Below are 27,850 nucleotides of genomic sequence, written 5' to 3'. Positions count from 1 at the left end.
CTGAGATGCAGATTACAAACCAGATTCCAGTCTTAAAATGGAACATGGGGAAAGGAACGGTGCATCGCATCAATAAACAGCCAGCTTTCTTACTCCCCAATAATGAATGGGTTTCATTTATTTATGAAAAAGATGCTCCTATCAAATCATACCCAAACATACATGATTATTAAATAATAACTCTGAAACTCTTTCAAACTCTTTCAAAATATGTAAACAACACTTGGAAAATAAATCAGAAGTTTAAAGCTGGAAAGGCAAGCTGGTCCTTGAAAGACCCATGGGAAACTTGTTCAGTAGGAACACCTTCCTTACTCAATGCCACTTCACACTTCTTCTTTTTAAGGGTATGTTCTGCAACATGCCATTGATGCAGTAATAATGCATTATTGGTTGGTATGTGTATGTATTGGTGGGTCCATCCATCCATCATTCCATTTTCTTAGTTGTGATGCCTCCCCAATGTTACTGCATTATTGCCATCGGGGTGTGTGTGTGTGGAATCTTGTGTCACAATGTAGCAAAAGCAGAACAAACAAGCAAAACAAACCCTGGAATATTTGTGGTATGATAAGTTACAGGATTGCAGCAATATGGGACATACACCAATTGGAAATGAAGCGATATGTTCACCCCCCCCATTTTTGCAGGCACAAACAGTGGGATCATGTAAAACTCTCCCAATACCATCATGAGCACAAATCATCATGAATGCACAATAAAAACAGCACCTGGAGGGGCTGTCAATGTTACCAGCCATGAGTTACTAATATAGACGACCAGCTTACCGAGTGGTTAATGTGGGCAAGACTTACCGCCTCATAAGGCCCCCAAACTAGAATCGACAGCAGGGTAAACACACAATCACACACAAAACATGCTTTCATTAATTCAGGCAACCATGCAGATCTATGGTAGAAAATGTCGACACATGGCCAAATGGGCATCTGTATTGGGCCAGAGTTTCTTGAAGAAATGTGAAGTAGATAGCTGCAAGTCAGAAACGATTCCACATATTTACCATGACCAAATACAGACTAATAGAGAATTGCGTAGTTCATGCACATGCCGTCTGTTTCTTTGCTCACTCTGATTCGCACACAAGGCCTTTCATTTCCTCATAGAGCCTGTCAATATGACGAAGTTCTTCTTCCAGTTTGCTAGCTTTCTTTCTTATCTCTGCGGCCGTTTCTGCCTTGGCTCCCTCAGTCAAATGTTTAGCATCCTGAACAATGCCATAGGCATCGAAGAGGAGAAACACCCCCGTTGATGCCGCACTCAGCAGCCTGGCCCCTTTGCTCATGGCAAGGGTGGTTCCCGCAAAGACCTTTCTGGCATGCTTGGCCCCTCGGATTGTACCCCGGGATCTGCTACCTGCAGCAGTGACTCGCTTTGCTAAATCCTTCAAGCCAGGATTGGCTCGGACTTGCTTCAATGCCTTTACATTCATTCTGATTCCCTTCACAGCCTTATACAGGTCAGGAACTTGACCGGCAACATTGGAGACAAGTTGTTTCATGTTTTCCCCCACAGCCCCGCTATTTGGGGGCGATCCAAAGCAGAAATCAGGATGCATTGCCTTTCTTAGACTTTTCTCACATTCATTCACCAGTTCTTGAGCTTTTTTCCTTTCCTGTGAATTATTCACGCTCTCATATAAGGTGGCAGAAAGGCCAGTCGCTGTGGCCACTGCCCCTAAACCGATCCCAGTGGCTGTCAAGATCAAACTCCCACCTGCTGTGATGGGGGCCAAGGTGAGTCCCAAGATGGTCAAGAGGCCAGAGGAGGCACTGGTAGAGTTGGCAGCAATGCTGGCAATAGTACACTTCTTATGGGTCTGGTCAATGTCATCGGCCATTTCCCAAAGGCATCTGATACACTTTTCAATCTCTTCTCTCTGGGTAGGGAATTCATTCAGAAATCGGGCAAAATATTCACTGTCTCTTTCTTCCCAAGGCACATCTTCTTCCATTCTGTCAAAAATTAAAGTAACACATTTTAAACACACACACACCTTTTGATTTTTAGGAGGGCTGCTTTTGCACAAGTCTGTCTGAAGTCACTTCTGGACGGCCTGCTTAATGAGCATTCAGTCTGATTTGTTTGCACAGATTAGATGCTGCTGCCCATTTAATGAGCATTTGTTGGGATTTGTTTGTAGGGACAATACATTATGCATCAAATCAAGGGTTATCCCACGCTTTCCAGTGCCTGTTCCAATCACTTTCCATATCACAGAAGTCTGATATTGGGGGGAAGTGGGTTTGTTTTGCAAGAGCTCCAGATCAGGTGGACAACACCACACCTCATTGCATCATTTTTGTTTTTTGAATTGATTATAGAGCCAGGCAAGCCCCATCAAAATACACATCTGAGTGTGGATGCCCCATGCTGCTTGCAAGAGTAAGATGATGACCACTGTCAAATAAAAGGAATGTCAGAGTCGCAAATCTGATGCCAATGAAAAATATCAAGCTCTGCTACTGCTTTGCCATAGAAAAGTAGTTACAGATAAATAGCTAAATAAATGTCATTTCTGATGTTCGCTTTCTATGAGCATCCAAGTATAAATTACACATGTGCTTCATCAAGTGAAGGGTAATTGCCTGTAGAATTAAGCTTTTCTCTCTTTTAAAGCCTCAGGAACAATTGATGGTTCTTTTTCCAGCTGCCACTCTTTTGAAAAGAGAGATGCTCACTCCATAATAATTTATGAACATCCCCACACAGATTGGTGAGGCTTTGTTGATTTACTGAAGGCAAAACTGAAGTCTAGGGTCATAATTTCCCCCCCTCACCTACCAAGGCGTGTTTGCTGGAACTTTGCAGATGTGGCTGAGATTACACAAGAAAGGCAGTGCAAGGAATAGTTGTGTTTAACTTCTTTAGTAAGGTAAGCGTTCATTACTCTGGAGAACAGCTGCAATCATAAAAATGCATATTGCAAGCACCTGCTGTTTTTTGTTTTTGTTTTTCCACAAAAAGCCTGGTGTCTCCATAGCAAAGCTTTCCTTGCAAGAAGGATAGGAATGTAATGACCTCATGGAAACATGGAGAACTCTAAAAACTACTCGACCATTTCTTTTCTGGGAAATGCTCTTTCAGGGCAGTCCTACAAAAAATGGGGTTTTCTCCCATATGTGGGAATATTATACAATATAGACTTTTATATATTTTCTAAAGCAATAGTCTGCCCTAAGTGGCACACAAACTTGTTTGGAAAACATGAATGCATATGAGGAAACATTGGTGAGGGTAGGTGGTGTGTGTGTGTGTGTGTGTGTGTGTGTGTGGAGAGAGAGAGAGAGAGAGAGGAAGGAAGGAAGGAACCTGTGTTCTACTATGTGAATTTAGAAGTATTCTAGGTGGGTAAAGGTAAAGGGACCCCTGACCATGAGGTCCAGTCATGACCTACTCTGGGGTTGCAGCGCTCATCTCGCTTTCTTGGCCGAGGGAGCCGGCGTACAGCTTCCGGGTCATGTGGCCAGCATGACTAAGCCGCTTCTGGCAAACCAGAGCAGCACACGGAAACGCCGTTTACCTTCCCGCCAGAGCGGTACCTATTTATCTACTTGTACTTTGAAGTGCTTTTGAACTGCTAGGTTGGCAGGAGCAGGGACCAAGCAACGGGAGCTCACCCCGTCGTGGGGATTCAAACTGCGACCTTCTGATCGGCAAGTCCTAGGCTCAGTGGTTTAACCCACAGCACCACCCGCGTCCCTATTCTAGGTGGGACGTGCAACAAAATATTTCAGTGTATCTTTCCTCTTAAAAGGAGGGCAGGGCATCCATTAAGCTCTCCCTCCAAGCAGAGCAGTTCCAATTTCCCCATCTTTACTGGGGTTTCCCCTGAACCACAGAGCATTCTCAGTGTCTTCAATGGGGCTATTTGGTGGCTCTTTGCAGGGGAATCAAAATGTCCCATTTTCTCGTCCTCCCTCCTTTGCAGGTATGTGTGTCTGCGTGACATTTTCCTTGTGGGTAAATATTTATTGTTTCTTATTCTATTGCCATGTGTTCTGCTTTTCTCACAAGGTGGCCAAGGTGACATGTACATGGCAGTAGGCTTCTGAATAGCAGCTGCTGGGAACCCCAGGGGGGGAGAGTGCTACTGTGCTTGGATCCTGCTTGCAGATTTCCCATAGGGGTCCCATATGGCCACTGTGAGAACAGGAAGCTGGACTATCAGATAGAGGGTCCCTTGGCCTGATCCATAAGGGCCACCTTAGACTCTTATACACGGTGCACTTGAACACAATTTTATTCTCATTACAACCCTGTAAAGCAGGGGTCGGCAAACTATGGTCTGCGGGCCAGTTCTGGCCCAATTGCCCTCAGGATCCGGCCTGCAGACGGTCCGTGGATCAGTGTGGGGATTCTGTTCTTTAATTTTTTAATTAATTTATTTATTTAATTAAATTTTTTTGGCACCACCATTTCCCCCCCCAACACCTTTCCCCCCTCCCTCTCACACACCACGGTGCCTCCTCCCTCCCTCCTCCCGGCTTCTCCCCACCCTGCGTAGAGGAGAAAGGAGGCTGGGCTGAGCTGGCTGGCTGCCATTCTGAGCAGGGCCTCTCTGGAGCCAGCCAGCCCTTTCATGCCGCTCATCCCTCCGCCACTGCCGCTGCTGCCCTGGTGCTCCTGTGGGCAGTCCAGAACCCTCCCCGCTGGCTGCATGGCAGCGATCTGGTCTCCGCTGCCGGCGGGAGGGCTCCGAATTGCAGAAAGGCCTCTAGAGACCTTCGCGCAGTCTAGAGCTTGCTTCACCGCTGGTGTGGTGGTGATCTGGCCTCCGCTGCTGGCAGGAGGGCCACCATCCCACCCCCGAAGCGTGGAAGAGGTGCTGGCAGCAGGAGGCCCAGCAGACCACAACAGAGCACCAAACCCAAGTGAGGACTGCCCATCCAAACAATGACGATCATCAGTGCAGGTAAGAATTTTTTTAATTTTAATTTTTATCATCTACAATACTGTCTGGGCTGCCTGGTGCTCTTGCATGGAATGTGTCCTTTTAAAATGCACCTGTGGGTTATTTGTGGGGCCTGCCTGGTGTGCATAGTGTGCATAGGAATTTGTTCATCCCCCTCCCCCCAAAAATATAGTCCGGCCCCCCACAATTTCTGAGGGACAGTGGACCGGCCTTCTGCTGAAAAAGTTTGCCAAGCCCTGCTGTACAGTATGGTAACCTGAGAGATTAAGCCTGGCTCGAGGTTGTTCATGAGTTTTGTAGCTAAGCGAGCACCTAATTCTAGATCTCTCCAGTCCTTGTGCCACAATCTAACCACTACACCACACTGGCTTTCCAATATGTATTCTGGAAGAGATCGAATGCTGGCTCATGTGGCTCATTTTGAATCATTCAGATGGGGTGGCCATGTTAACTGGACTCTAGCGCAAGACGATTTTGCTGCTGTGGCAGCACTAAGAGCTTTGGATGTCCCCAGTGTTGCTGTTAGGGCAGGACTTTGGGGCAGGCCTCTAAAGCCCCACTCAACAGCTTAGGCTCCAGGGGGCTCCCACATGCAGGAGGTATGGCTTCCACATTTCATAGTAGCATCATAGAGTTGGAAGGAACTTTGAAAGGTAATCAACTCCACTATTCTTCCAATGCAGGTAGAAGCCACTGTCGTCTAAAGGTCCCCTCACATAAGATCAAAGTTTAAAATTACTTAATTGCAACAATTAATGTATATTTTATTTCCTCCCCCACACAGTCATTGTAGGCAGTACATTTGTAAACATATCTTCGCATAAGATGCTTAAAAATAGCAGTAATTGCTGTTGTTATGCCTCTTTTAGACACCAGTATTACCCTAGTCAACTGTCCCTTTCTACAAAGATTGCTAAGACAATCTGTCCCCTCTCCCAACTTGTTTTGTTACTGGGAGAGATTGTGCAGGTGGATCACACTTATCAAAATATACAGCTAGGTTTGGGTGTCCCAGGGCGCTTCCAAGAGTAAACAGAGTGCATTCTGGGATATTAGCAGGGAGTTATATGCCTGGTAGAATAGTTATCATCAGCAAACTGCCGCTATCAGTTCGAAGGAATGTCAAAGTCACTTAGCTGACGACATTCGTGGAATACATGAAGAAATGCTTTGCTATGCTGCAGAATAGGCAGCCCCCCCCCTCCCGCAGGCATTTTGATGCTTCCGGTCTTCCTGAAATAGTGTAAAACCAAAATAAGGATTGTTGTAACTTTAAAAAATAAAATTAAATTAAAATGCCACGCTTCTTCTGAGTTATTCCACCTCCTTGCTCTGCACGTATTTGTGTAAGCACTTAGTTCTTAAGAGATTAATTGAGCTGAAATTAATCCTGTAATCCTCTCTAAAGTGGGGATAGGAAAGTGGTTCAAGACCCAAATGGGAGGAAGCCATCAGAAGGTAAAGAACATGAACCTAAAAGTAGCTTGCTAGGCCCTGGATACCACGAAGAATTAAACGCCACTCTCCAAAGCTCAGCTGGGCAGCTTTTTGTTGAGTTTCCTTTTGAGTTAATTTGGACCAAACTGAAAGAAGTGGCGAATTAACTGAATGAATGAAGTAGGCCAGGATTCCACAACAAAAGGAGTCACATGCACAAAAACATCCCATATAGACCAAAGCCCAATAATGACCAAGGCTGAGCATGCAACTTCAGATAAGACCCTCAAATAGGTTTCATCTGGATTGAGCCTCTGAGCCAAACCTGCCAATCCACTGAATTCTTCTAGGATGTACTGCCAATGTCTGCATGTTAGCAGTTTATCTAGCATCCTTGTCCTGCCACTGCTGTAGTCATTTCCCCTTGCTGCCCACATTTCGAATTCATTGCACCATGGATGAGGAACGTGGGGCCCTCCAGTGGCTCAGCTCCAGCTCCCATCAACCAGCATGACCAACAGTTAAGGATGACAAGTGCTGTATTCTGATGGAGTCTGGAGGGCCCCAGGTTTCCCATCCCTGCCCTAGTCATGTACACGAATGTGCCAGATCATATGGCAGTATAACAGTTGCCAAGAGACTCCAGCACAACAACGAATAAGGAACTTGCATCTTTGTCAGACAGAGGACTGCCATCTGACAGCCATTCTGATGGATGACTGTGAAAAAGGACACACAGCGAAGGGTGGAGATGTTTGCCTCCATTTCATGCTATTTTCTAAGTGTCTCCCTACCCAGAGTAGCTGCTGACGAGGTCTGTAAAGTAGACGTTTTTATTACTCTGATTGTTTGCTGCCTAATGACGTTAACAGTTTCTTTTCACTTTATGACTGGGAGTAGCCATGTGGTGTTATCTGCTTGTGTAGTTAAATCTGCTAAATGCTTTTTCAAGGAAAAACACCCCTGTTAAATGCTTTTGCAATCATGGACGATGATTAACACACCAAACAATGCTGAGAGTGGCAAGCATATATGCTATTGATGGGTTACCTCTCAAGTTCGGCCACGTTCTCCTTGCAGTCTTCACCTTCATCAAGGAGACTTTGCAGCTCTGCATAATCTAGTCTGTCCGGCCAAATTTCTACGCTTCCCATGGTGTGGTTGTCGCACTCAGCATCTTCTAAATGAGGACAAAAGAGAATAGCCAAAGCCCTCGTTATGCAGAGGGTCATCACAACCACATTGCAACTTACAAAGTCTAGGAGGAACTATAGGATAAAAATAATTAAAAATAAATCACAGAACAAAAGGCTCTGCAAAAAAAGCACACAAATAAAATCAGCAGAAAACATAGTGGCTGAAACCGTTCCAAATCCACATGAAGCACAGCAAGGGGAAGTTTGGTGCAACGACTAAAGCCCCCAATAGAATCTAACTGAAAGGAGTGGGAGAACAGCAAGGCCTTTTCCTGAGAGAGGGTAGGACTAGCCAGCTGCAATTAGAGATGGGGGATAACTTTGATTCAGTTTGCATTTAAAGGCAAACCTACCTAATTCACTCTTCCAGAAGCAATATGGGAATCAAAACACAGCCATCCTACAAAATTTGCTTTTCTCTGAATTTTGCGAAGCTGTTCTCCAGCCAAACAGTGCTTACAGACATGCATATATTGGGAGAAAGTCTGCATGGAAGTTAATGTAGTAGTGAAAATCACACACACACAAAATTATTTACATTGGGGAAAATTGCTTGTAATAATAATCATCCTTATATCTGTACCTTGCCCATCTGACTGGGTTGACCCAGACACTCCCACAGATGTAAAAACATAATGTGTACATTAGTCACAACTGCATACAAAAATATGTTTATTAGGAGAAATTCACAATAAAAAGCTGGTGAAATTTCATGAAATTTTTTTTAAAAAAGAAAAGAATCACATATTTCTGCAGAAATGAGGAGACTGGAAAATGGAGAAAATGAGAGAATCAAAACTGACAGGCCCCTTCATTCTGCAGCTGCACTTCTGATCAGGAGAACATCACACTGCAACATTTCATTGCAGTGCCCACTTGTACTACTAATAACTGACACTTCCTCATGCTCTCTGCACAAATGGCTTGTTTGCAACAGAGGAATGTTTGTGAAACCCTGCTGCCTTTGACATGAGTCAAACAGGATCAGTGTGACAGGGTGGGGCGACTCAATCTCTCTGGCCCCAGAAGGTTGTGAACATTCATACCCTCCCAGTCTAGGCAAAGAAAATAATCAGAACCCCAGCAGAAGCTTCTATACACCATGTCAGTCTATTTGCCTGTCCAGCCGAGTATTACCTGCTCTGACTGACAGCAGAGAGAGCTCTTTGCCATCACTTGACCCTTTTAAGAAAATGCCAGGGATTGAATTTGAGCCCTTCTGAACGCAAAGTATCTGCTCTACCGCCCCTGAGCTAAAACTCCCCCCTCCAAGAGACCTACCTTCATAAATCCGACATCCTTCAGAGGCCATTCTTATAGGAATCTTGTGGCGAAAACCTCTCGGCTTTGGTATATTTCAAGCCTGGGAAAGGAAAAAAAGAGTGCAGAAAATGACAATGAAGGCAGATCATGTCAAAATCTCAGCAATAGCAGAATTGTCATCGTTACAGTTCCAACCATTTTTAAATGTACAGTGGTACCTCGGGTTAAAAACGTAATTCGTTCCGGAGGTCCGTTCTTAACCTGAAACTGTTCTTAACCTGAAGCACCACTTTAGCTAACGGGGCCTCCCACTGCTGCTGTGCCACCGGAGCATGATTTCTGTTCTCATCCTGAAGCAAAGTTCTTAACCCGAGGTACTATTTCTGGGTTAGCGGAGTCCGTAACCTGAAGCGTCTGTAACCTGAAGCATCGGTAACCCGAGGTACCACTGTAATTGAATTACTGAATTCAGTTTTAGCCTGGTCTCTACATTCTTTGCACACATCTGAACCTAGAGATTCCTCACACTCAAGCTGTGTCTGTGAGGCGTAGGAATACAAGAGAAGTCCTGCTGGATCAGGCCAGGTGCCCATCTAGTCCAACATCCTGGTCTCACAGTGGCCAACGGGATGCTTGTGGTAAGGACCTGAGCACAAGAGCACTCTCTCGCCACCTTGTGGCTCCCAGCAGCTGCTATTCAGACGTACACTGCCTCCAACAGTGGAGGGAGAGCAGACAAACTGGGGAAAAAATAAGTTTTAACTGTGATGGTGGTGCATAGGCATCCTAAGACGAATAAACCCTAAGGTTATGGAGGAACTAGATGAAAGGCTTAAGACTAGGGATGGAGCAGAAATTTGATCCAGTTTCCATAAAGGTATTCACATTTTCTGAAACAGTATGCAAACCAAAACGCAGCTATCTGGCCCTTATCCAAATGCTGCAATGCATTTCTCCAGCTGAGCAATGGACTTACTTCTGTGTAGACCTGGTTAGGACCCCTGTCCTCTGTAGCTTTTCTCCCCATGGAAAACCCTCCTGTCAAGGCAACACCAAATCAGTTTGCTGGCTGTTAGGTTGGCAAGATCAACAGAACGGGACCCAGACAACCCTCTTGGGCTTACCTTTTTGATTTGCCTGGGTGACTTCTGCTAAACTGATGCGCAGAGCAGTCTAGCAGTAGGTGGAGGAGGTGTGTTCCTGGTTAATAAGTAGATGAGAATATTGACATTTGCAGTTTGCACAAACAGCAGACAACTGAGTGTCATCAGAGGCCTCTCAGGCATAGGAAGACACAGTAGGTTTGAAAAATACAACTAGGCTGCCAGTAACAGCCTCCTTAATACCCATAGGGTCGAATCTGTCATTCTTTGAATCTTGAGTTTGGTTCTCCACATTTTCACACTTTTATTATTTATTTATTTTTAAAATAGCCTTATGAAAGTTCAACAGCATTTAGTGTGAATTTATCCTAATACACACATTTTTGTATGTGATTTCCCCTAATATATGCACATTACACAAAACAATTTCCTTGGTATAATGAATATTTGTATGTTATCTTCACTAATATATGCATACTTTTTAGTTATATGCATTGTTGTACACGTTACTTGGCTAGAGAACTGCATTGCAAAATTCGCCTGAGTGCAAATATTTGAAAGGGTTTTCAGTTCACATAGTATTTCCGAAAGTGCAAATCGGGTAAGTTTAAAATCACGCAAGTTCACCTTGAAATGTGAATGGAATTAAATTTCTCCCCCATCCCTAAATAACAATCCTGCAGTAAAAAGGGGAGGTAGCTACCATATAGCCTGCACATATAGCAGTTCTTGTGACTACCAGCAAATAGAGGCAGTGTGGTGTAGTGGTTAGAGTGTCATTCGAGAACTATGGAGACCCAGATTAAAATCCCCTCTTCATCCATGAAGTTCACTGACGATCTTGGGACAGACACCCACCCTCTGCCCAATCCATCTCATGGGATGTTGTAGGATAATATGGAAAGGGCAGAGTCATGTATGCCCCAATGAGGGTGGTTTTTACTGGGATCGCAACCCAAGGGTGAGGAGGGTTAAGAACCCCCCCTTCCAAGATGATAAAGACAGGCCCCCTGAGCAGCAATGAGGCTTGGAAAAATACACACCAATGGGAACTCTCCTCTACAAAGCTAAATGCAGCACTGGGCGGGGTGGAGACACAATGTTATAGAGATCACACCTGGGGAGCAAAGGGTTCAGCCTTCCTTGTGCATTTTAAACCTGTGGGGGGTCCTGCAACTATAGTTGTGCATTTAGGGAAACAGAAATAGTTGAATGCTGTGCATTTAGCGCAAGGGTAGCCAATGTGATTATTGAACCCCATTCCTATCAGCCCCAGCCAACATTGCCAATGAACTGGGCTTTGTGGGAGTTGTAGTCCTGAAACAGGCAGAAGAGGGTTCCACGTTGGCTACCTCTGATTTAGCACAACATGCTAGGTTGCAGGATGGAAGGATTCCCACGGAGAGAAACTTGCTCGTTTAAGCAACCTGCGGGGAGGAATAATCTCTTTATGAATGTTTCTGTTTAAACCTTGAGCACAAAAACCACAGCAAGAGTCAAGAAGATAATCCCAAGATGACGTGTGCAAGGGAGGGCGATTGCGCATGTGTGCGTGGGAGAGCCCCATTCAAAAGAAAAAAGGAGAAAAAATGATGACATATCCAGAATGAAAAGAATCCATTTCGGCCAAATTATCACTGGTGTGCTAATTTTTCTTACAGAGCAAATTGCCAGACTTGTAATTACAGTACAGTAAATGTGTATGTCATGACTCTGTGAGTAATTTCCATATGTGAGTGGGAACGATGAGAAATGCAGTAAGCTGCTTATATAATACACCTCTTTGTTCCGAAACGTATTCTGGCTGATCAGACAAGTGCTTAGGCTGTCCCCCCCCCCCAGATACTTGGGAGAGATCCTGCAGGCCTCTTAGTAATGAGTGAAATGTCTAGAAATGAAAGGGGGTCCAATAGAAAGTGTTGTGAATGTATGGAGGCAAAAGCTGAAGCGGTTTCAGCTGTGCTTATCTGTAGCCCTACTCAAGCTAGAATATGGCACTGTAAAGGTCTGGGGCATGAATGGCCAAGCCAAGGGGAAATAAACATTGACTGTAGGATATGGTGGGGGTGGAGTACACACCTGTTTTACTGTCAAGGACTGCATTGCATTGGGGTACTGGTAGTAATCTATTGATAGACCTTGCAGCTTGGGTGAATTGGATTGGAATAATCACTTATGGTTTATGGAGTTCAAAGGCTTTATTCATGCAGGAACTATTTACAGGATGAGCGGAGAGAGAAAATAGCGCACATCTAGTCTGGAGAGAACAGCAAACAAAATGGCTCAACTTTTTAGAGGTGGAGTTAACTTAAGCATAGTTAACTTACAGACATGTGCTAGCTAGATTACTACACACCAGGGCTTCCGGTCCTGCCTGCCTTAATGGAGGCAGCCCCCACGACAGCAGGGGATCATCGGCGAACAAAAAACAAGGACGTCAGAGGGTAAATCATCCTTGCAAATTCCCCCCAGGGATAGGGGGAATGGGCTTCACTCACAGTTTGTCTCGGTACCTGGCTCTCGCTCCAGCATGGAATGGAATGTGGGAGGCAGGGAGGTGCTGAGTGCAAAAGCACTTCACCTGGCAAAACCCCTCCTACGCCACCATTAAGAAGCAGAGGTTCTCCATTTAATTGGATCTTTAATAATAATATAATAATAATAATTTATTATTTAATTGGCTTTAAAATACAGGTGCATGATGGAAAAGAGTTGTAACAACATACTGCAGAATATACCAGCTACATGGATAAAATGTTTGAATTGAGATAAGATTTTCTTTGGCTTGAGAGTTAGTTTGTTTATTCTAAGCTTCTTTTATATATTTATGATTTGGCAACCCCCTCTGGAATATAAGATAAGATAAGATATTTACAATTGAAGAAGGGACGCTGGAGTAATATTGATACAGTGGTACCTCGGGTTAAGAACTTAATTCGTTCTGGAGGTCTGTTCTTAACCTGAAACTGTTCTTAACCTGAAGCACCACTTTAGCTAATGGGGCCTCCTGCTGCTGCTGTGCCGCCGCTGTGTTGTGTTTTTCTGCTTCAGGGAAGATGAGCTTGCCTATCGCAGTCTCTCCTTTGTTGAATAACGAAAGCAGGAGGGTTATTTATGCCATAAAGGTAAAGAGACCCCTGACCATTAGGTCCAGTCTTGGCCGACTCTGGGGTTGCGACGCTCATCTCGCTTTATTGGCCGAGGGAGCTGGCGTACAGCTTCCGGGTCATGTGGCCAGCATGACTAAGCCGCTTCTGGCGAACCAGAGCAGTGCACGGAAACGCCGTTTACCTTCCTGCTGGAGTGGTACCTATTTATCTGCCCCAAGCCATGATGGGAGAACACAACAGCTGGGAAGTGAAAGAGACAACACCATATATGGACAGAAGGAATCTCCATGGATGTAACAGTTTTCACACGTAGGGCAGAATAAAGATAATAGTTTGAGTTCCTCACTTGAAGCTTTAGAAATTTATATATTGTAACATCACGAATGGAAATCATTAGTTTTGTAGCTGTTGACTAAGGAATTATTATTATAACTGAAATGTAACTGACATTAATTAAGATTATGGAATGCAGTGATATAAGATCGGAAATGCACTTGAGCCACCATGCGGGGAGCCAGTTTAACTAAAATGTATTAATTGGAAGTTGATTGGCATTTTGATACTTGAATAATTTGGGAATTATAATTTGGCCATTATTGGGGGTATATTGGAAAACTAATTAAAAATATATATATTAAAAAGATTACTACACAAACAGTGCCCTCACTTGTTTAAACTAACACATGCATTAACTAGGAAGTTCAGGAGAAGGAAATGTATTTGCTTTCCTCCAGCATCTATCAAGGGCTGAATGCTGGAAGTGGACAGGGCCAAAGTCAGTGGGTGGCAGGTCTAGAACCACAAGCGGGCATGGTCTCTCTTCTCCCCCCCCCTTCCTGCCACCCCTTCTCAGTCTCTCTGTCACACCTTTCTTCCCCCTCCCCCTTGCTAGGGGAGGGATATCTTTTACCAGAGGCCTGAAACGATCAATTGCAGATGGCTATTCTACCCTCCTCTTTCCATTCCGCCATACATTTTGCATCCCTTCCCAATTCCCCCACTTCCCTTCTCCCACCCCTCCAGGCTTCCATGTCTCCCTCGCGCTGTATAAAACAAGTCTGAAGGTTGCATAAAATCAGGCCAGAAGCAGGTTGTCCAGTCCTGCCTTAGGAGAAGGCCAACTGATACCACAATCAGAAACGTATATCTGAAGGAGCGTCTCCACCCCCATCGTTCTGCCCAGAAACTGAGCTCCAGCACCGAGGGCCTTCTGGAGGTTCCCTCACTGCGAGAAGCGAAGTTACAGAGAACCAGGCAGAGGGCCTTCTCGGTAGTGGCACCCGCCCTGTGGAACACCCTCCCACCAGATGTCAAAGAGAACAACAACTACCAGACTTTTAGAAGACATCTGAAGGCAGCCCTGTTTAGGGAAGCTTTTAATGTTTAACAGACCACTGTATTTTAATACTTTGTTGGAAGCCACCCAGAGTGGCTGGGGAAACCCAGCCAGATGGGCGGGGTATAAATAATAAATTATTATTATTATTATTATTATTATTATTATTATTATTATTATTATGTGGCTCTGTGCCCCCTCTGGCTGCAGGGGGAAAGTCCTGGATGTGTGTGTGTGTGGATTCTCTTCATCTCAGGCCAGCCGAGAAGCAGAGTGAGCTGCAAAAAGGAGGAGGGACAGAGAAATCAGCCTGTGCTCTGGCAGCCCCGCTGTGTTTCCATGCTGGTTGCAATGTGAGGGGCATTTCTTCCTTTGCAGCCAGCAGGGGAGCTGCCAAGGGGAGGGCAGAGCAATCTGTGCCTCCTCCAGTAGCTTGCTGTGTTTTTAAGCTGGAGAGCACCAAGCGGTGCTCAGATTTGTGTATGTGTGCTTCTCTCTCCCCTCCCCAACCAACGCAAGAGAAATGGAAGGGATATAAAGGAGGCATGAATGCTTCTTAGTAGCAGTTGCTGGGAACCACAGGAGGGGGAAGAGGACTCTTGTGATTGTGTCCCGCTTGATGGCTTCACACAGGCATCTGGTTGGCTACTGTGAGACCAGGACACTGGACCAGATGGGCCACTGGCCTGATCCAGCAGGCTCTTCTCATGTTCTGACAAAGAACATGTAGAGGGATCAAAATGTCAGGAGCTTGTCCTACACTCAATTGGGACCCTGACAGAGACACATGCCCAACTGGCATGTTCTCTCCCTCTTGGTCATTCGTTCGGGAGCTTCAAACCTTTCTTCTGCCCAAATAGCACAGCAACCAATGCCAACAGACATCGGCACACTTAGGGATCCGCAGAGTTTTCGCAGTTGCGTAACAGATCTCAGCAACTCAGCATTTTGGCTAATCTACTTTATTTACATATAAACGCACACAGAGCACTGCAACATGGCTCCCTCTCTCTCTAGCATCAGACAGCAAAGAGAAAAAGAACAAAGGATACTAGTCCCACTTCACGGAACACAGTAACGCAAACATCCTGTCTCCGTCACTTCCCACTTTGTGGAGTCAAAATATACACCATAGAATCATAGAATCATAGAATCATAGAGTTGGAATAGACCACAAGGGCCATCGAGTCCAACCCCCTGCCAAGCAGGAAACACCATCAGAGCACTCCTGACATATGGTTGTCAAGCCTCTGCTTAACGACCTCCAAAGAAGGAGACTCCACCACACTCCTTGGCAGCAAATTCCACTGTCGAACAGCTCTTACTGTCAGGAAGTTCTTCCTAATGTTTAGGTGGAATCTTCTTTCTTGTAGTTTGGATCCATTGCTCCGTGTCCGCTTCTCTGGAACAGCAGAAAACAACCTTTCTCCCTCCTCTATGTGACATCCTTTTATATATTTGAACATGGCTATCATATCACCCCTTAACCTCCTCTTCTCCAGGCTAAACATGCCCAGCTCCCTTAGCTGTTCCCCATAAGGCATCGTTTCCAGGCCTTTGACCATTTGGGTTCGGTCAGTCAGCCAGTTACAAATCAAAAATAGACAAAAATCCCATGACTGCAATCATGGAGCAGGAATTCTAACACAAAAGACCTGGAGAGTTGGTCTGGGCTTGTGGGAGGGAGGAGGTGTGTGCAAAGGTACTGGATGGGGAGCATTTTAACCCTGAATGATTGGCTTCAGATTGTGGGGTGGGAGGGAGAGAAAATGTGAATGGGTGGGGGGGTGGAGAGGGAGGGGGAGAGAGAGCAATGAGAGGGGTGGTGGTGGTAGAAATAGAAAGCGAGAAGGCTTGTGGTTCCTCAACAGATTACCTAGATGCTGTATGGTTAGAAGAATTTATGCTGGGCATAATGGACTATTAAAAATAGCTACCATTTTCCTACCATTCCTCCCAGGTAGAAATATTAGGGGGCTTTTCACATTTAAGCTTCTATTGCATACAAATCTGTCTCGAAGGTCTGTGCTACCCAGTCTCATTTGACATGTACACATTTGCTCAGGGATAATTAATGTTAACGCTAATAGCAATTCGCATCTTGTTAATCAGCTGTTAATTAGCCCACCTGCTACCTTCCCTCGCTGACTTTCCATCAATCTGGATAGTTACTCTGCACTTTAGATCCTCCTGGTTCATAGAGGTGGATATAGAACGACTGTATTGCTTCCAGTGTCTTATGCTAGCTCTGCAGCCTTTCCTCACACCACAGGGTGCAGCCATAAACATTCTTTTTGCATAGCTCACTGGCGTCATAAATTATTTTAGGCTGAATTTTGCATTGAACGAAAATGAGTCTGCACTTGCCGCAATTCTCCCTTAGGGCCACCAGATGGCAGTAGATCATGTACAACAGATGCAAGACTGGGATTAGCAGCAATAAGACAATAGCCTGTGGATATTCAGCTTCAAGACTGTTTTTAGGGTACCTCTAAAGTAGCAACAGGGAATGTGTGGCCCTCCAGACTCCAGTTCCCATTGCCCCTGACCATAGATCATGGGCTAGAGCAGGCATCCTCAACCTCGGCCCTCCAGATGTTTTGAGACATTTCCCATCATCCCCGACCACTGGTCCTGCTAGCTAGGGATCATGGGAGTTGTAGGCCAAAAACATCTGGAGGGCCGCGGTTGAGGAAGCCTGGGCTAGAGTTGATGGTGGTTGGAATCCAACAATGTATGGAAAGCATGTGTTTCTTATCCCCGATCTAATAATTTCTACTGCAATTTCACAGGTAATCTAGATCTAGATCAGTAGATCTAAAGTAGATCTAGATCAGGCCAAATCTGGAACAAAAATCCATAGAAAACGTAACTTCCTTGCCACCAGTATTTATTCCTGACCCTGATGTTTGGTTATCCCCCACCCCACATGGGTCACAAAATGTTATCAAGGACCCTGTGTTGGGTCCAACATAATATGACCCTTCTGCATGTTGTTGGCCTCCAACTCCCATCAGCCCCAAGCAGTGTGGCCAGTGATCAGGGTGTGTGTCTGTTTTATTGGAGCTTATGTCCCCCTCGGGGCTATTGCCCTCACCTCCTGCTTGTGGACTTCCCATGGGCACCTGGTTGGCCACCATAAATGGAACTAGAGACCCTTTGCTGTGATCAAGCAGAGCTCGTCTCACGTTCTTAGTATGATCATATCTCCTCTGCCATGCAGCCATCTGCCATTAAGTTCTGAATGTACCCGCAGGACCTGCCCTTCCCAGCCACCATAAGTTACTTCAAAACTCTTGTTAATATGCAGGTTTTCCCTAGGCATGTATTCAATGTAGCGCTACAAAGCTGTCCTATCCAGGATTTCCACCTGGCTAATGGGACTTTTCATCCCATGCGTCCTTTAAATACAAACTTTTTCAGATAACTAAGTTACATGGACAAACAAAGAAGAGAATTACGGTTTTCAGTTTCTATATTCACATATGATATACGCAGCAGTTAAAATCCTTTCTACAGTTCAGTTTTACATCCTGAATCTGATTTTCATAGCAAGAACAATCTAATAGATTCATTACATTTTCAATCATTGGATGTGTCAGGGATTCCTTAGCTGTGATTTCTGCGTTGCAGGGGTCAGACCCTTCCAACTCTACAGTTCTACAATTCTATGATTTAAATCAGGCATAAGTAAACTCGGCCCGCCAGATGTTTTGAGACTACAGTTCCCATCATCCCTGACCACTGGTCCTGTTAGCTAGGGATGATGGGAGTTGTAGTCCCAAAACAACTGAAGGGCTGAGTTTGCCTATGCCTGATTTAAATATATTTAATACTGGTGTCCCCACCCCTTTCTAAGGAAGAGGAAATGTTTTGCAGTTGCTCAGTCACTGCAGAACATGCTGCTGAGGCTTGCTAATCATGACAGCGGCACCTGAGCAACTGGCCTCTGAGAAAACAGGAGGCCAACTGTGGTGTTGGTTCAGGAGCGGGAATGCAGATCTAGGCCAACAAGTACACAAGGTTGATCTTCCGTTGTCTTACACCTCTGACAGTTTTCCACATTCACACCATACATTTAAAATACTACGATACCACTTTAAACAGTCATGACCTTCCCCCAAAGGATTCTGGGAGCTGTAGTTTGTTAAGGGTGCTGAGAGTTTCCCCATGTCCTCTCACAAAGCTACAGGCCCCAGAGCTCCCTGGAAAAAGGGATTGATTGTTAAACCGCTCCTGGTATTTGTAGCTCCGTGAGGGGAATTGGGGTCTCCTAACAATTCTCAGCAGCCTTAACAAATCACAGCTCCCAGAATTCTTTGGGGGAAGCCACGACTGCTTAAAACGGCATCATAGTGCTTTAAATGTATGGTGTGAATATGGCCAGTGACGCACAGTTGGCAAAAATACACAGGATGAGCACTCTCACTCTATCAGTCCTTGTTGAGAGAGCACTCAAGGACAAGTGGGTGCCTGCTGAAGAACATGGGCAATCTTGGCACTCTTGAAACTGTAGTTCTGAGGGCAGGGGACCAGTGATTGAAGTTTTTATTTTTAATTAAAAGTAGCTGCAAATCTCTGGCTTTTCTCTGAGCAAAGGCTCTGATGTAGCGGGTATTTACCCACTACTTCATGCACAATTTTCCTCATCAAATGTTGCTATTAGCCCCTTCTGTGTGTGTTTGTGAGTGTGAAGTATCTGTAAGCTCCACACGCCACAATAACGCTAGTAGGGTCTGATTTAGGTATGAGAAAAGGCACGGTGGGATGGGAGGGAACCATTTAAATGCACACTACCGAGTGCCGCTGTGCAATCTGTTGTTTGGTCCTCAAATATGCGACTCAAAATTGTGGCATCTCCTGTGTTCTCAAGATGGAAACTGAGTAACAAGTTCTTGGCAGTGAACCTTGGCGATGCCCTTTCTGTTGGGCATGGGATCTATGCCAGCCCAGTACCAGACACAGCAATTATTTCATCTTCTGGGCTTGCCACAATAGCACCTGACTCAAAAGAGAGAGGGAGGGAGGGAGGGAGGGATTGACCAGAGTGACCTAGACCTGAGCTGTCAAATGACAGGTGCCAATCTGTAGGTCAGCTTCTTAAGCCCACAGATCTCTCCGCTCGCAATTCATTTGAGGAAGGACACACAGGCTGCTTGTATCTATTTAGCTGAACTGCTCACTTTCCATTGTTTCCTGAGCGGCGACATTATGGGGCTCAGTGATCAGGAATGGCAGAAGGTCGTAGACATCTGGGGGAAAGTGGAACCAGACCTCCCTGCTCATGGGCAAGAAGTTATCATCAGGTAAGCAGAAGCCGGTGACTGAAATCTGAGAAGCAGCTTTCTTGCGAAGTTAGCATAGTGGCATTTTTAAGAATCAGCTTAGGAACGTTGCAAAGTTTCTGATATTATGTGGGTGGAACAGAGAGAAAGACAACTCTGCAGATAAATCTGAAAGCTTTAATTCCTATCAGCCTCGATTTTTTTTTATCAGCTTTTAAAATAGATCTCTACTGCTATAAGATATAGGTTGCTTTTGTAATTGACATTACTGACTGAATCATTAACACATAATAAAAGAGGATTAGAACCATAGTTGCATTATTACTTCCTGAATGTCAAACCAACTGAGGTTCTTGGAAAAGGGCACAGAAAATTGTCCAGATATATGGGATGCCTCCAGACAGTTACTATTTTGCAGGAGGGATTCCAGTGCATATTGCACATTTACGTATGTTTGCACAGTTAATGGACTGTGTGGCCCTAGCACAAACATATCCACTTTAAAAATGAAAGAAAACACAATTTTTTTGTGGTTAGGAAATGCACTGAAAAATGTGGGATGAATGAATAGCAGAAAAAATTGAAAACATGCCACAGACACGTTAGGATAGAAAAATCAGAATGAATGTTCAATAAAAACTGGGTATAGTATAACCACTGTGCAAGCTTTGTGCAAGCAAAACAGGAGGAAACCATGGACCCAACAAAGTAGCTGTAGGTAATTTTCTGAGGATGAAGTTCCACTGTTATTAGCAAAGATGCTTTGGATGGTTGGAATACCTGTAATGAAATGGAGCTAAGCAGGGCGAGTGACAAAAATCTGGGGTTAAAGGAAAGATCCTGGTTCCATTGGCACTGGAGGCAATATTGACATAAAAGCTTAAAAAGAGCCCTGTTGGATTAAGTGAAAAGTCCATCTAGATGACATTCTTGTTCCTCATCATGGCCAGCCAGATACAAGGTGACCTCAAAGTGGTTTACATGTGTTATTCAAAGACTATAGCTCAGTGGTGGCGCATCTGCTTTGTGTGCAGAAGGTCCCAGGTTCAATCCCTGGCATCTCCAGGTAGATGAGAGAACCTCATGTCTGAAACCTTGGAGAGCTGCTGCCAGTCAGTGTAGACGATATTGAATTAGATGGGCCAAGGACCTGATGCGATATGATGCAGCTTCCAATGTTCCTGTGTGCCTAATCTGAACACCAGAAGTACAAATCCTAAAATGCCATTTAAAACCACAACAACAAAACAATTATAATCAGCAGAGGAATAAGACATTCTTACTGGGCTATGAGTGATCGCCAAAGAAGAAGAAGACCAAAACGGACAAGGGAAACATGGCCTCTGAAAGCCTGGGTGAACAAGAGCATATTTGCTATAGGGCAAAATCCCAATTGTGTCAAAGTTTCTAGACAGAGGGTTCCCTAGCTGTGGTGCAACTAGGAAAAAGGCCTTCTCTGGGTCCCTGTGTGATGGCCTACACCTACATTCATCGGTGGGATTGTATGCATCCCCTGCCCATTTGTTCTCAGGGTTTGGCTTGTTGATATGGGGAGAAGCACTGCAAGAAATATGTAAGTTCCAGGTTGTTAAGGACCTTGAATTGGGCCTGCCTGGTAACATATAGGTAGATCCTGCAAAACTGGTGTTGCATGTCATCGTGCAGAAGTGCCCACTAATATGGCTGTGTGGTTGCATTCCTCACTAGCTTCAATTTTTAGGCTGTCTTCAAAGGCATATGAATAGTTGTTTAAACAGGGAGATGATTTCAGGGGTTTTTTTAAGGGCTTTGGAGCAGAAACTGGGCATTTCTCTTCCAACAAAGCTTGGAATGTGGCCTAATTAAATTGCAGAAGATTCCCAACAATGTTATTCGAATGACATTCTGAAGATTGAAACTCCCATTTTCCTATGAAGGGGTTACTTTCACACTGTCATAATTTCCCAGTTACTCTGATATCAGGGAACATAAATGACACAGGTAGCTATGGGTTCTCTTACAGGTGGCATCTTTGATGGATAGCCAGTTTGGATAGCCAGTTTAATCACCGCCACCCATTTACCAGTACTCTACATTTACTGGGCTATTCAATTCAATGGTTTCAGGATGTTTCAGAAGCACCCGGAGACCCAGGAGCGCTTTGACAAGTTCAAAAACCTGAAGACGGTGGATGACATGAAGAGTTCAGAAGAGCTCAAGAAGCATGGAACGACTGTCCTCACAGCCTTGGGCAAAATCCTAAAGCAGAAAGGGAACCACGAGGCAGAACTTGCACCCCTGGCACAGACCCACGCCAACACACACAAAATCCCGGTCAAGTATCTTGAGGTAGGCAGCCGTGTATGTCTGTATGGGGGGTAGTGGAATAATGCTCTTGATTGACCAGGATAAAAGCAGGAGAGAGATGGGAGGTTCTTTTCTGCGCTCTCTCTCTATACAAACATTGCATTATAGGAAGTTGATTTCTACTGAGTGAGAATGTTGGTGCATGTGCTCTCCAGAGTTTCAGACAGGGAACTTTCCCACTCCTTTTGTACTTGGTTTTGGTTGGTAGATCTTGAGGTTCTCGTAAAAAGCCAAAGTAGATCCGAAAAGCCCACCCAAATGTAGAAAATAACCTTCCCTGCTTTGATATTTCCGACGTACTTTCTTTGAAAGCTGCCAGCTTTACATTTCTCTTTCCCTCCCATTCTTTCTGCACAGTTCATTTGCGAAATAATTGTTGGCGTCATTGCTGAAAAACATTCTGCAGACTTTGGGGCTGATTCGCAAGCGGCAATGAGGAAGGCCTTGGAGCTGTTCCGCAACGACATGGCCAGCAAATACAAGGAGCATGGCTTCCAGGGCTAATAGGGAGCATGGGAGGCAATGTTCCCTTTCAGCAAGGATGGGGAGCCTGTGTGTGACCCTCCAGATGTGGCTGGACCACAACTCCCATCACTGGCGAGGGCCAAAGGGAGCTGGAGTCGAACAACATCTGGAGGGCCACAGGTTCCTCATCCCTGTCACGAAGAGAAATAAAGCAGCATGTTTTGGGTGTGTGATCAATCTAGCAGAAGAATATTCTCCTTTTATGGCAGGAAATTAGTTTGGCACCAGCTTGAAAAAAATATACTCACTATATAAGGCTCAAGTTACACACCATGACAGAAGACCCACATCTTTAAAAGAAACTCTCTCGTTCATAATATTATTATTGCTATTATTATTATTGCCTGCCCTTCACCAGCAGGTCTCAGGGTGGGTTACAGCAGTTTCAAATTAAAAATTAAAAACAGTTAAAACAGATTATAAGTGCAGGAATAGTGTAGGCCCAGAAAACACATGCATTCAGGGGTGCCGACTTGAATAAAATATTGTTTGAGGTAGGTAAGCACCTCCCTGCATCAGTCATGATCACAAGTTGTAGCACGCACATAATTTGAATGACAATGACCATCAACCTTTTTTTGGGGGGGAGCAATTCCTTCAAATATTTTATTGGGGGGGGGAGGGACCTTGGCACTTAGGAGTTGGCTCCTATGCACACATCTCAGATGTGAAAAGCCGGGGTAAAGAGGTGTACCTTCAGCATTCACCAAAAGCTCTATAGAGAAGAAGTCATGTAAAGTTGAAGGTTGGAAGTGAAGTTTATAAGACCAAATGGGTGTGTAGGCATGAAATGCTGAATCATCTCATGCCAAACACTCTTACTACCCAGTGGTCTGTCCACCAGAGTCCTTTCCTCCTCCAGCTAGGCCCTGATGCCAAACTCTAACAATCCTTTTTTGCAAAAGGTATGATCAGAGAGATAGTGGGTGGGAAGTTCAGCACCCCCTGACTATTGGTTCTTTAAATCATACCGTTGCATAATATATCAATGGTGTCAGAAGGTCTGTCACTGTAATGTGTAGCTTGGGCTGTCAACTGAGGCTTCTTTTTTTTAATCTTCAGCACGAATCATTGTAATTTTGGGCTTAGTAGAATAAAGATTATATACAACAGAGATAAGCGATGGTTGCCTTTGTTAAAAATCCGCTGAGATATTATCCTCCGTCTGATGTCATAATAGAGAAAGGTTGCCTTGTGGTTAGTAATAGCTGTGAAAAAATGTTGGGCGAGGCTGTTCAGAAGGCGGGTAGAAGATAGGGTTGCCAGTTCCTGCTTAGATTCAGTACTACTTGCTGTTTTAATAACTGGCAACAGATGGGAGAGGGAAGGGAGTTGCGAAACAATGGATGACATCACTAGGTCAAAATCTGACAGCCCCTGTAGAGAGGAATTCCTGTTAGAATTGATTAACTGATTATTCTTAGACTGAGCAGGGGCTGGGGCCAACCTATTGTAAACTTGTTCTAAGAAAGTTGCAAAATGGCTGGGGGGGAAATATGTGGGTGGGGTGGATCAGCATCTTGGTGCCCGTCTGCATGTGCCTTCAGAGAGAACTCACATTTTCAAGCAGCAATTCTTTTTCTGCAACCATTTGGTGCAGAAAACTGTGGATATATTCAGATAATAATCCACAGATTTGCCCGTTTCTGGTAAACCAGTAATGGGGTGTGTGATGTTCCTTGCAAGACTTACCTTGCATGGTCTTGATCCTGCAGGTCCTGCCCACATCCTTGCCATTCACATGTGTCCTAATGATGTCATCATATCATATGATGTCACAGTGCTCAGGGAAGGTTGCCATATTAGGGATGCTGGAGCACCAATTCTCTGGCATGCCTACGCTATTGAATCCCCAAGAATGGCCATCAGGTAACTTGGGGCTATATGAGGCAAAGGTAAGTGTTTATATCTGCCTTAGGTGGATGAGAGCTTTAGAAAGCAAGCAACACTGAGGAATAATAGTTAAAGCTGTCACTTAAGACATTTTAGCTGATTATCCATATGTATTTCAGTCAGTTGGTTAACAGATGAGTAAACTGTGTACCTGGATATGGAGGCTATAAACATACTTTATTTTTAGATAACACATGTATGTACTGTAACAGTCCCCATCTTAGAAGAAGCATTTTCTCCTGCTTGTGAGACAACACACTATGGCACCAGTTGGTTGTGTTATTTTGTAGTTTGTAATACTGTATTAAAAATAACTTAAGCATTTTATTTGTAAAAAATCTGGCCAAAGAATTGCAGGCACCCTTTAGCTGATCAAAAGGGTTTTAACTGATTGACCAAATTATCAAAAAATAAAATACAAATGCAGCCCTGGGGGAGAGACTTTTCAGTGGAATCAGTACATTGGTTCTGAAAAGGCAGAGAAGCTCCATTAATGCAATCTCATGCATGTCTACTCAGACTAAGTTCCATTTAATTAAGCTGCAACCCTATACCTACTTACCTAGGAATAAGTCCCATTGAAATCAACTGGGCTAATTTTTGAGTAGACATGTAGAAGAACACGGAGTCAATTTTCAAGGTCTTCCATGCTGACCCTGCTAATGAAATGTAAAAGTATCTCTTGTATGTAAAAGTATCTCTTCCCCTAATCCCTGCGAGTTGCTACACATTTGAGTATGTGATACACTGAATGGCAAGTGGTGTGTTTTTTAATTGAATAAACCCTATTTCCTCAATGTCTGTGTTTTGTTTCTTATTTAAAGAAAGCCTGGGTGTGGAGCTTGGAAATTTATATGTACAGATGGCAAGTTTAGAAAGAATTGTAATAATTTGAATAGAAACACTATGCATCTCACTATTGTGGGGAAGACTGTGACCAGTTGACTGCATACACCTACTCAGTCCGCTGCTCTTGATGGACAACTTCAAAGCCCCTCTTCTAACTTTGTAGACTTTAAAAAAAAATCTATAACCCCAATTTGGACCAGGTGGTCCTTCAGAGAGAGGACTGTTTCAATAGAGGACTGTCTTATGGCAAGATGGACACGTGATCACCATAATAAAAGAGGTTGGGCAGGAGGAGGAGAGAGAGAAACAGCAAACACAACAACGAGGGACTTGCCCACACTTCCTCTGGTCCTCCTGTTTTCCCTTGGGGAAAATTGCTCTTTAGAGCTCAATCGGAGCAAACAGCAATTTGTGTTTTCCCTGGATTGTCATTTGTTCTGATCTATCACAAAAGAGTGAGTGGAAAGGAGTGGGCCAGGTGGGAAACTGCTTAGACCCGTGCTTTCTAGGCACAACAAAGTGTTGACAAGCCCTAGACCTTCGTTACAGAGTTCTTGCAATAACCAACCAGAATTGAAAGAGTTCAAGGAGAGGAGGGGCCAAAAGTTGCTGGTCTCTGAGCAGAGGCAACTGAGAAGACAGGGGCTTGCCTAAGGTCCAGTTTGAGATTAGGATGCTGGACTAGATAGGCCTCTGGTATGCTCTTAACTAGGGTGGCCATATTTCAAAAAGTGAAAATCTGGAGCTTTTGTGAGCTGTTTTGGGCAAAATCTTTTTTTGAGCTATTTCTAAGGAAATCTGCCATAATTGAGACTTCCAACATGGGTTGGATTTGCCCAGACATTTCATCAATTTCTGCCCGGAAACTGTTTCCGATTGCTGTGTTCAGGAAATTCCAGATGTATGGCAACCCTATCTTAACAGGCTTGGCAAAAAAGATTTCAGCTGCCTCTCCAAGGGTGGTGGTGGTGGTGGTGATGAGAAAGGAAAAATAAATATCAAATTGCCAGAATGCCTTCATTTCATTTGATCTGTTGCTCTGTGTAACTCAGAGGCTTGCATATTTCACCACTGACAACTCAGTTCAATAAAATTGTCACCTTACCTTTTTTGCATTCCAACTATTCTCCCGGTCACTGCTGACAGAAGGCGGGTTTTTGCCTCCCTGCTATGCTGTTTGTTGCTGAAGGAGCTGTGCCTTAAATAAAGATCTGCTGTTGTCCGCTTGACATTATGCCATTCCCTGAATGAAAAAGCAACTGCCCCTTGTGGGTGCAGGCCTTGGCTTGCAAGCGAGCTAAATTCTGCACCTACAACAGTTGCTCTTGTCAGTCTGAATGGGGCAGCCGCCATGTAAGAGTGACTATATTAAGAATATTATACATTGTGAGCAGCAGGGTTGCTCGCTGTAGTCCTTGTTGTATAATGTGGAGGTCAGCAGCTGTTTTTGCAATCCCCTGCTCCTCATCCATACGCTCAGGGCTGGACTAACCATTAGGCTAAGCCTGACCACTGTGTTGGCAACCTCAAGGCTGGATTACTGTAATGTGCTGCATGCTGGGCTGCCCTTGGGCCTGGTTTGAAAGCTCCAGCTGGTGCAGAATGCCGCAGCCAGATTGCTGATGGGGGCATCTGGCTGACAACGTGTGACACCATTGTTAAAGCATCTGCACTGGCTGCCTATCGACTACCAAGCCAAGTTCAAGGTCCTTGTATTAATTTACAAAGCCCTGAACAACTTGCGTCCAGGATTGTCTGAACCCTTTTATTTGAGCTTGAGCTCATCGGCTAGAGCACCATTGGTTGTTCTCCAAATTTGTGAGGCTCATTTGACAACAACAAGGGAGCTTTCAGTGTCATCAGCCCAATTTTGTGGAATATTCTGCCAAGAGAAATTCAGAAGAAGAAAAGCTGAAAACTTTTCTATTCCATCAAGCTTATGCACACAATTAAGAATACATAGTATTGTGGTTTTTACTGCCTTTTAACAATGCTTTCATTATCCTTTATGGCTTATTACATATTGTTACATTCTATGGTTGTAGCATGAGCATTTTGGCCTTATTTGTACCCCACCTTGATTGATCAAGGATGGTTTAAAAATGGCTTCATAAATAACAAAGAAACAACTGTATCCCTAAAAACGAAATTGTTCTGCTTGTTTCTCCTTCAAGACCCACCCAAATAAGCTAGTTCTGAGGCACCACAGATGACCTCTAAGTGTGGCTCCAGTCCATTTCGAGATCAGCTTCACAGACTGCAATAGCTCTAACATTGAGTCATGGCTGGGCAATTAGCCAGGTCTGAGATTACTACAAAGTCATAAAGGTAGCAGTGGAAACGATTGTGTTCTCTTCTGCACTTCAGTTGGCTTTTGAAACTATAGACCTATGAAAAAGCAGGGCATAAAATGGTGCTAGCTGAGATGAGCAGCATGCTGTGCACGCGCACACGCGCACACACTGAAAGGACTATAGAGCTCGGCCATGAAACTCATGGATTGAAATGCACTGGCAAAGTTTTGTGTGGTTCCCAGGGCTTGAAATGTCAAGTGGAAATAGAAGCCACCCTCAG

General features: G+C 44.5%; 2 protein-coding genes across 7 annotated transcripts; one reads left to right on the top strand and one right to left on the bottom strand.

Annotated features, from left to right (window-relative positions):
• Positions 1 to 864: 864 nt before the first annotated feature.
• Positions 865 to 26,553, bottom strand: LOC308457684 (apolipoprotein L2-like). 6 transcript variants are annotated; one of them, XM_080971803.1, is made up of 4 exons: positions 26,383 to 26,553; positions 8,848 to 8,931; positions 7,421 to 7,547; positions 865 to 1,973 (listed from the first exon to the last, which is right to left on the bottom strand). In XM_080971803.1, exons 2-4 carry the CDS (start codon positions 8,876 to 8,878, stop codon positions 1,085 to 1,087), a joined length of 1,047 nt encoding a protein of 348 aa, XP_080827929.1. In that variant the 5' UTR covers positions 8,879 to 8,931; positions 26,383 to 26,553; the 3' UTR covers positions 865 to 1,084. The 6 variants fall into 6 exon arrangements, with proteins under 6 accessions (XP_080827929.1, XP_080827926.1, XP_080827928.1 ...); XM_080971800.1 differs by having other exon boundaries at positions 7,421 to 7,550; positions 26,383 to 26,551; XM_080971802.1 differs by lacking the exon at positions 26,383 to 26,553 and adding an exon at positions 16,507 to 16,527 and having other exon boundaries at positions 7,421 to 7,550; positions 8,848 to 8,929.
• MB (myoglobin) lies at positions 19,459 to 25,224 on the top strand. The gene is made up of 3 exons (XM_080971860.1): positions 19,459 to 19,684; positions 21,769 to 21,991; positions 22,367 to 25,224. The coding sequence occupies exons 1-3, from the start codon at positions 19,590 to 19,592 to the stop codon at positions 22,511 to 22,513; spliced, it is 465 nt and encodes a 154-aa protein (XP_080827986.1). The 5' UTR covers positions 19,459 to 19,589; the 3' UTR covers positions 22,514 to 25,224.
• Positions 26,554 to 27,850: the final 1,297 nt, after the last annotated feature.

Source organism: Podarcis pityusensis (genome assembly GCF_964106645.2).
Source record: "Podarcis pityusensis genome assembly, chromosome: 10".
Taxonomy (NCBI): Eukaryota; Metazoa; Chordata; class Lepidosauria; order Squamata; family Lacertidae; genus Podarcis; species Podarcis pityusensis.
This window is presented reverse-complemented; position numbering and strand designations above follow the sequence as displayed.

Excerpts from the sequence above, each read along its gene's own strand:
- MB (XM_080971860.1), top strand. The coding sequence starts at position 19,590 with ATGGGGCTCAGTGATCAGGAATGGCAGAAGGTCGTAGACATCTGGGGG. Across the intron at positions 19,685-21,768 it reads GGGCAAGAAGTTATCATCAG|GATGTTTCAGAAGCACCCGG; the intron begins GTAAGCAGAAGC and ends CAATGGTTTCAG. Across the intron at positions 21,992-22,366 it reads TCCCGGTCAAGTATCTTGAG|TTCATTTGCGAAATAATTGT; the intron begins GTAGGCAGCCGT and ends CTTTCTGCACAG.
- LOC308457684 (XM_080971800.1), bottom strand. The coding sequence starts at position 8,878 with ATGGCCTCTGAAGGATGTCGGATTTATGAAG. Across the intron at positions 7,551-8,847 it reads AGGATGTCGGATTTATGAAG|AAGATGCTGAGTGCGACAAC; the intron begins GTAGGTCTCTTG and ends GTCCTCATTTAG. Across the intron at positions 1,974-7,420 it reads AACGTGGCCGAACTTGAGAG|AATGGAAGAAGATGTGCCTT; the intron begins GTAACCCATCAA and ends AATTTTTGACAG.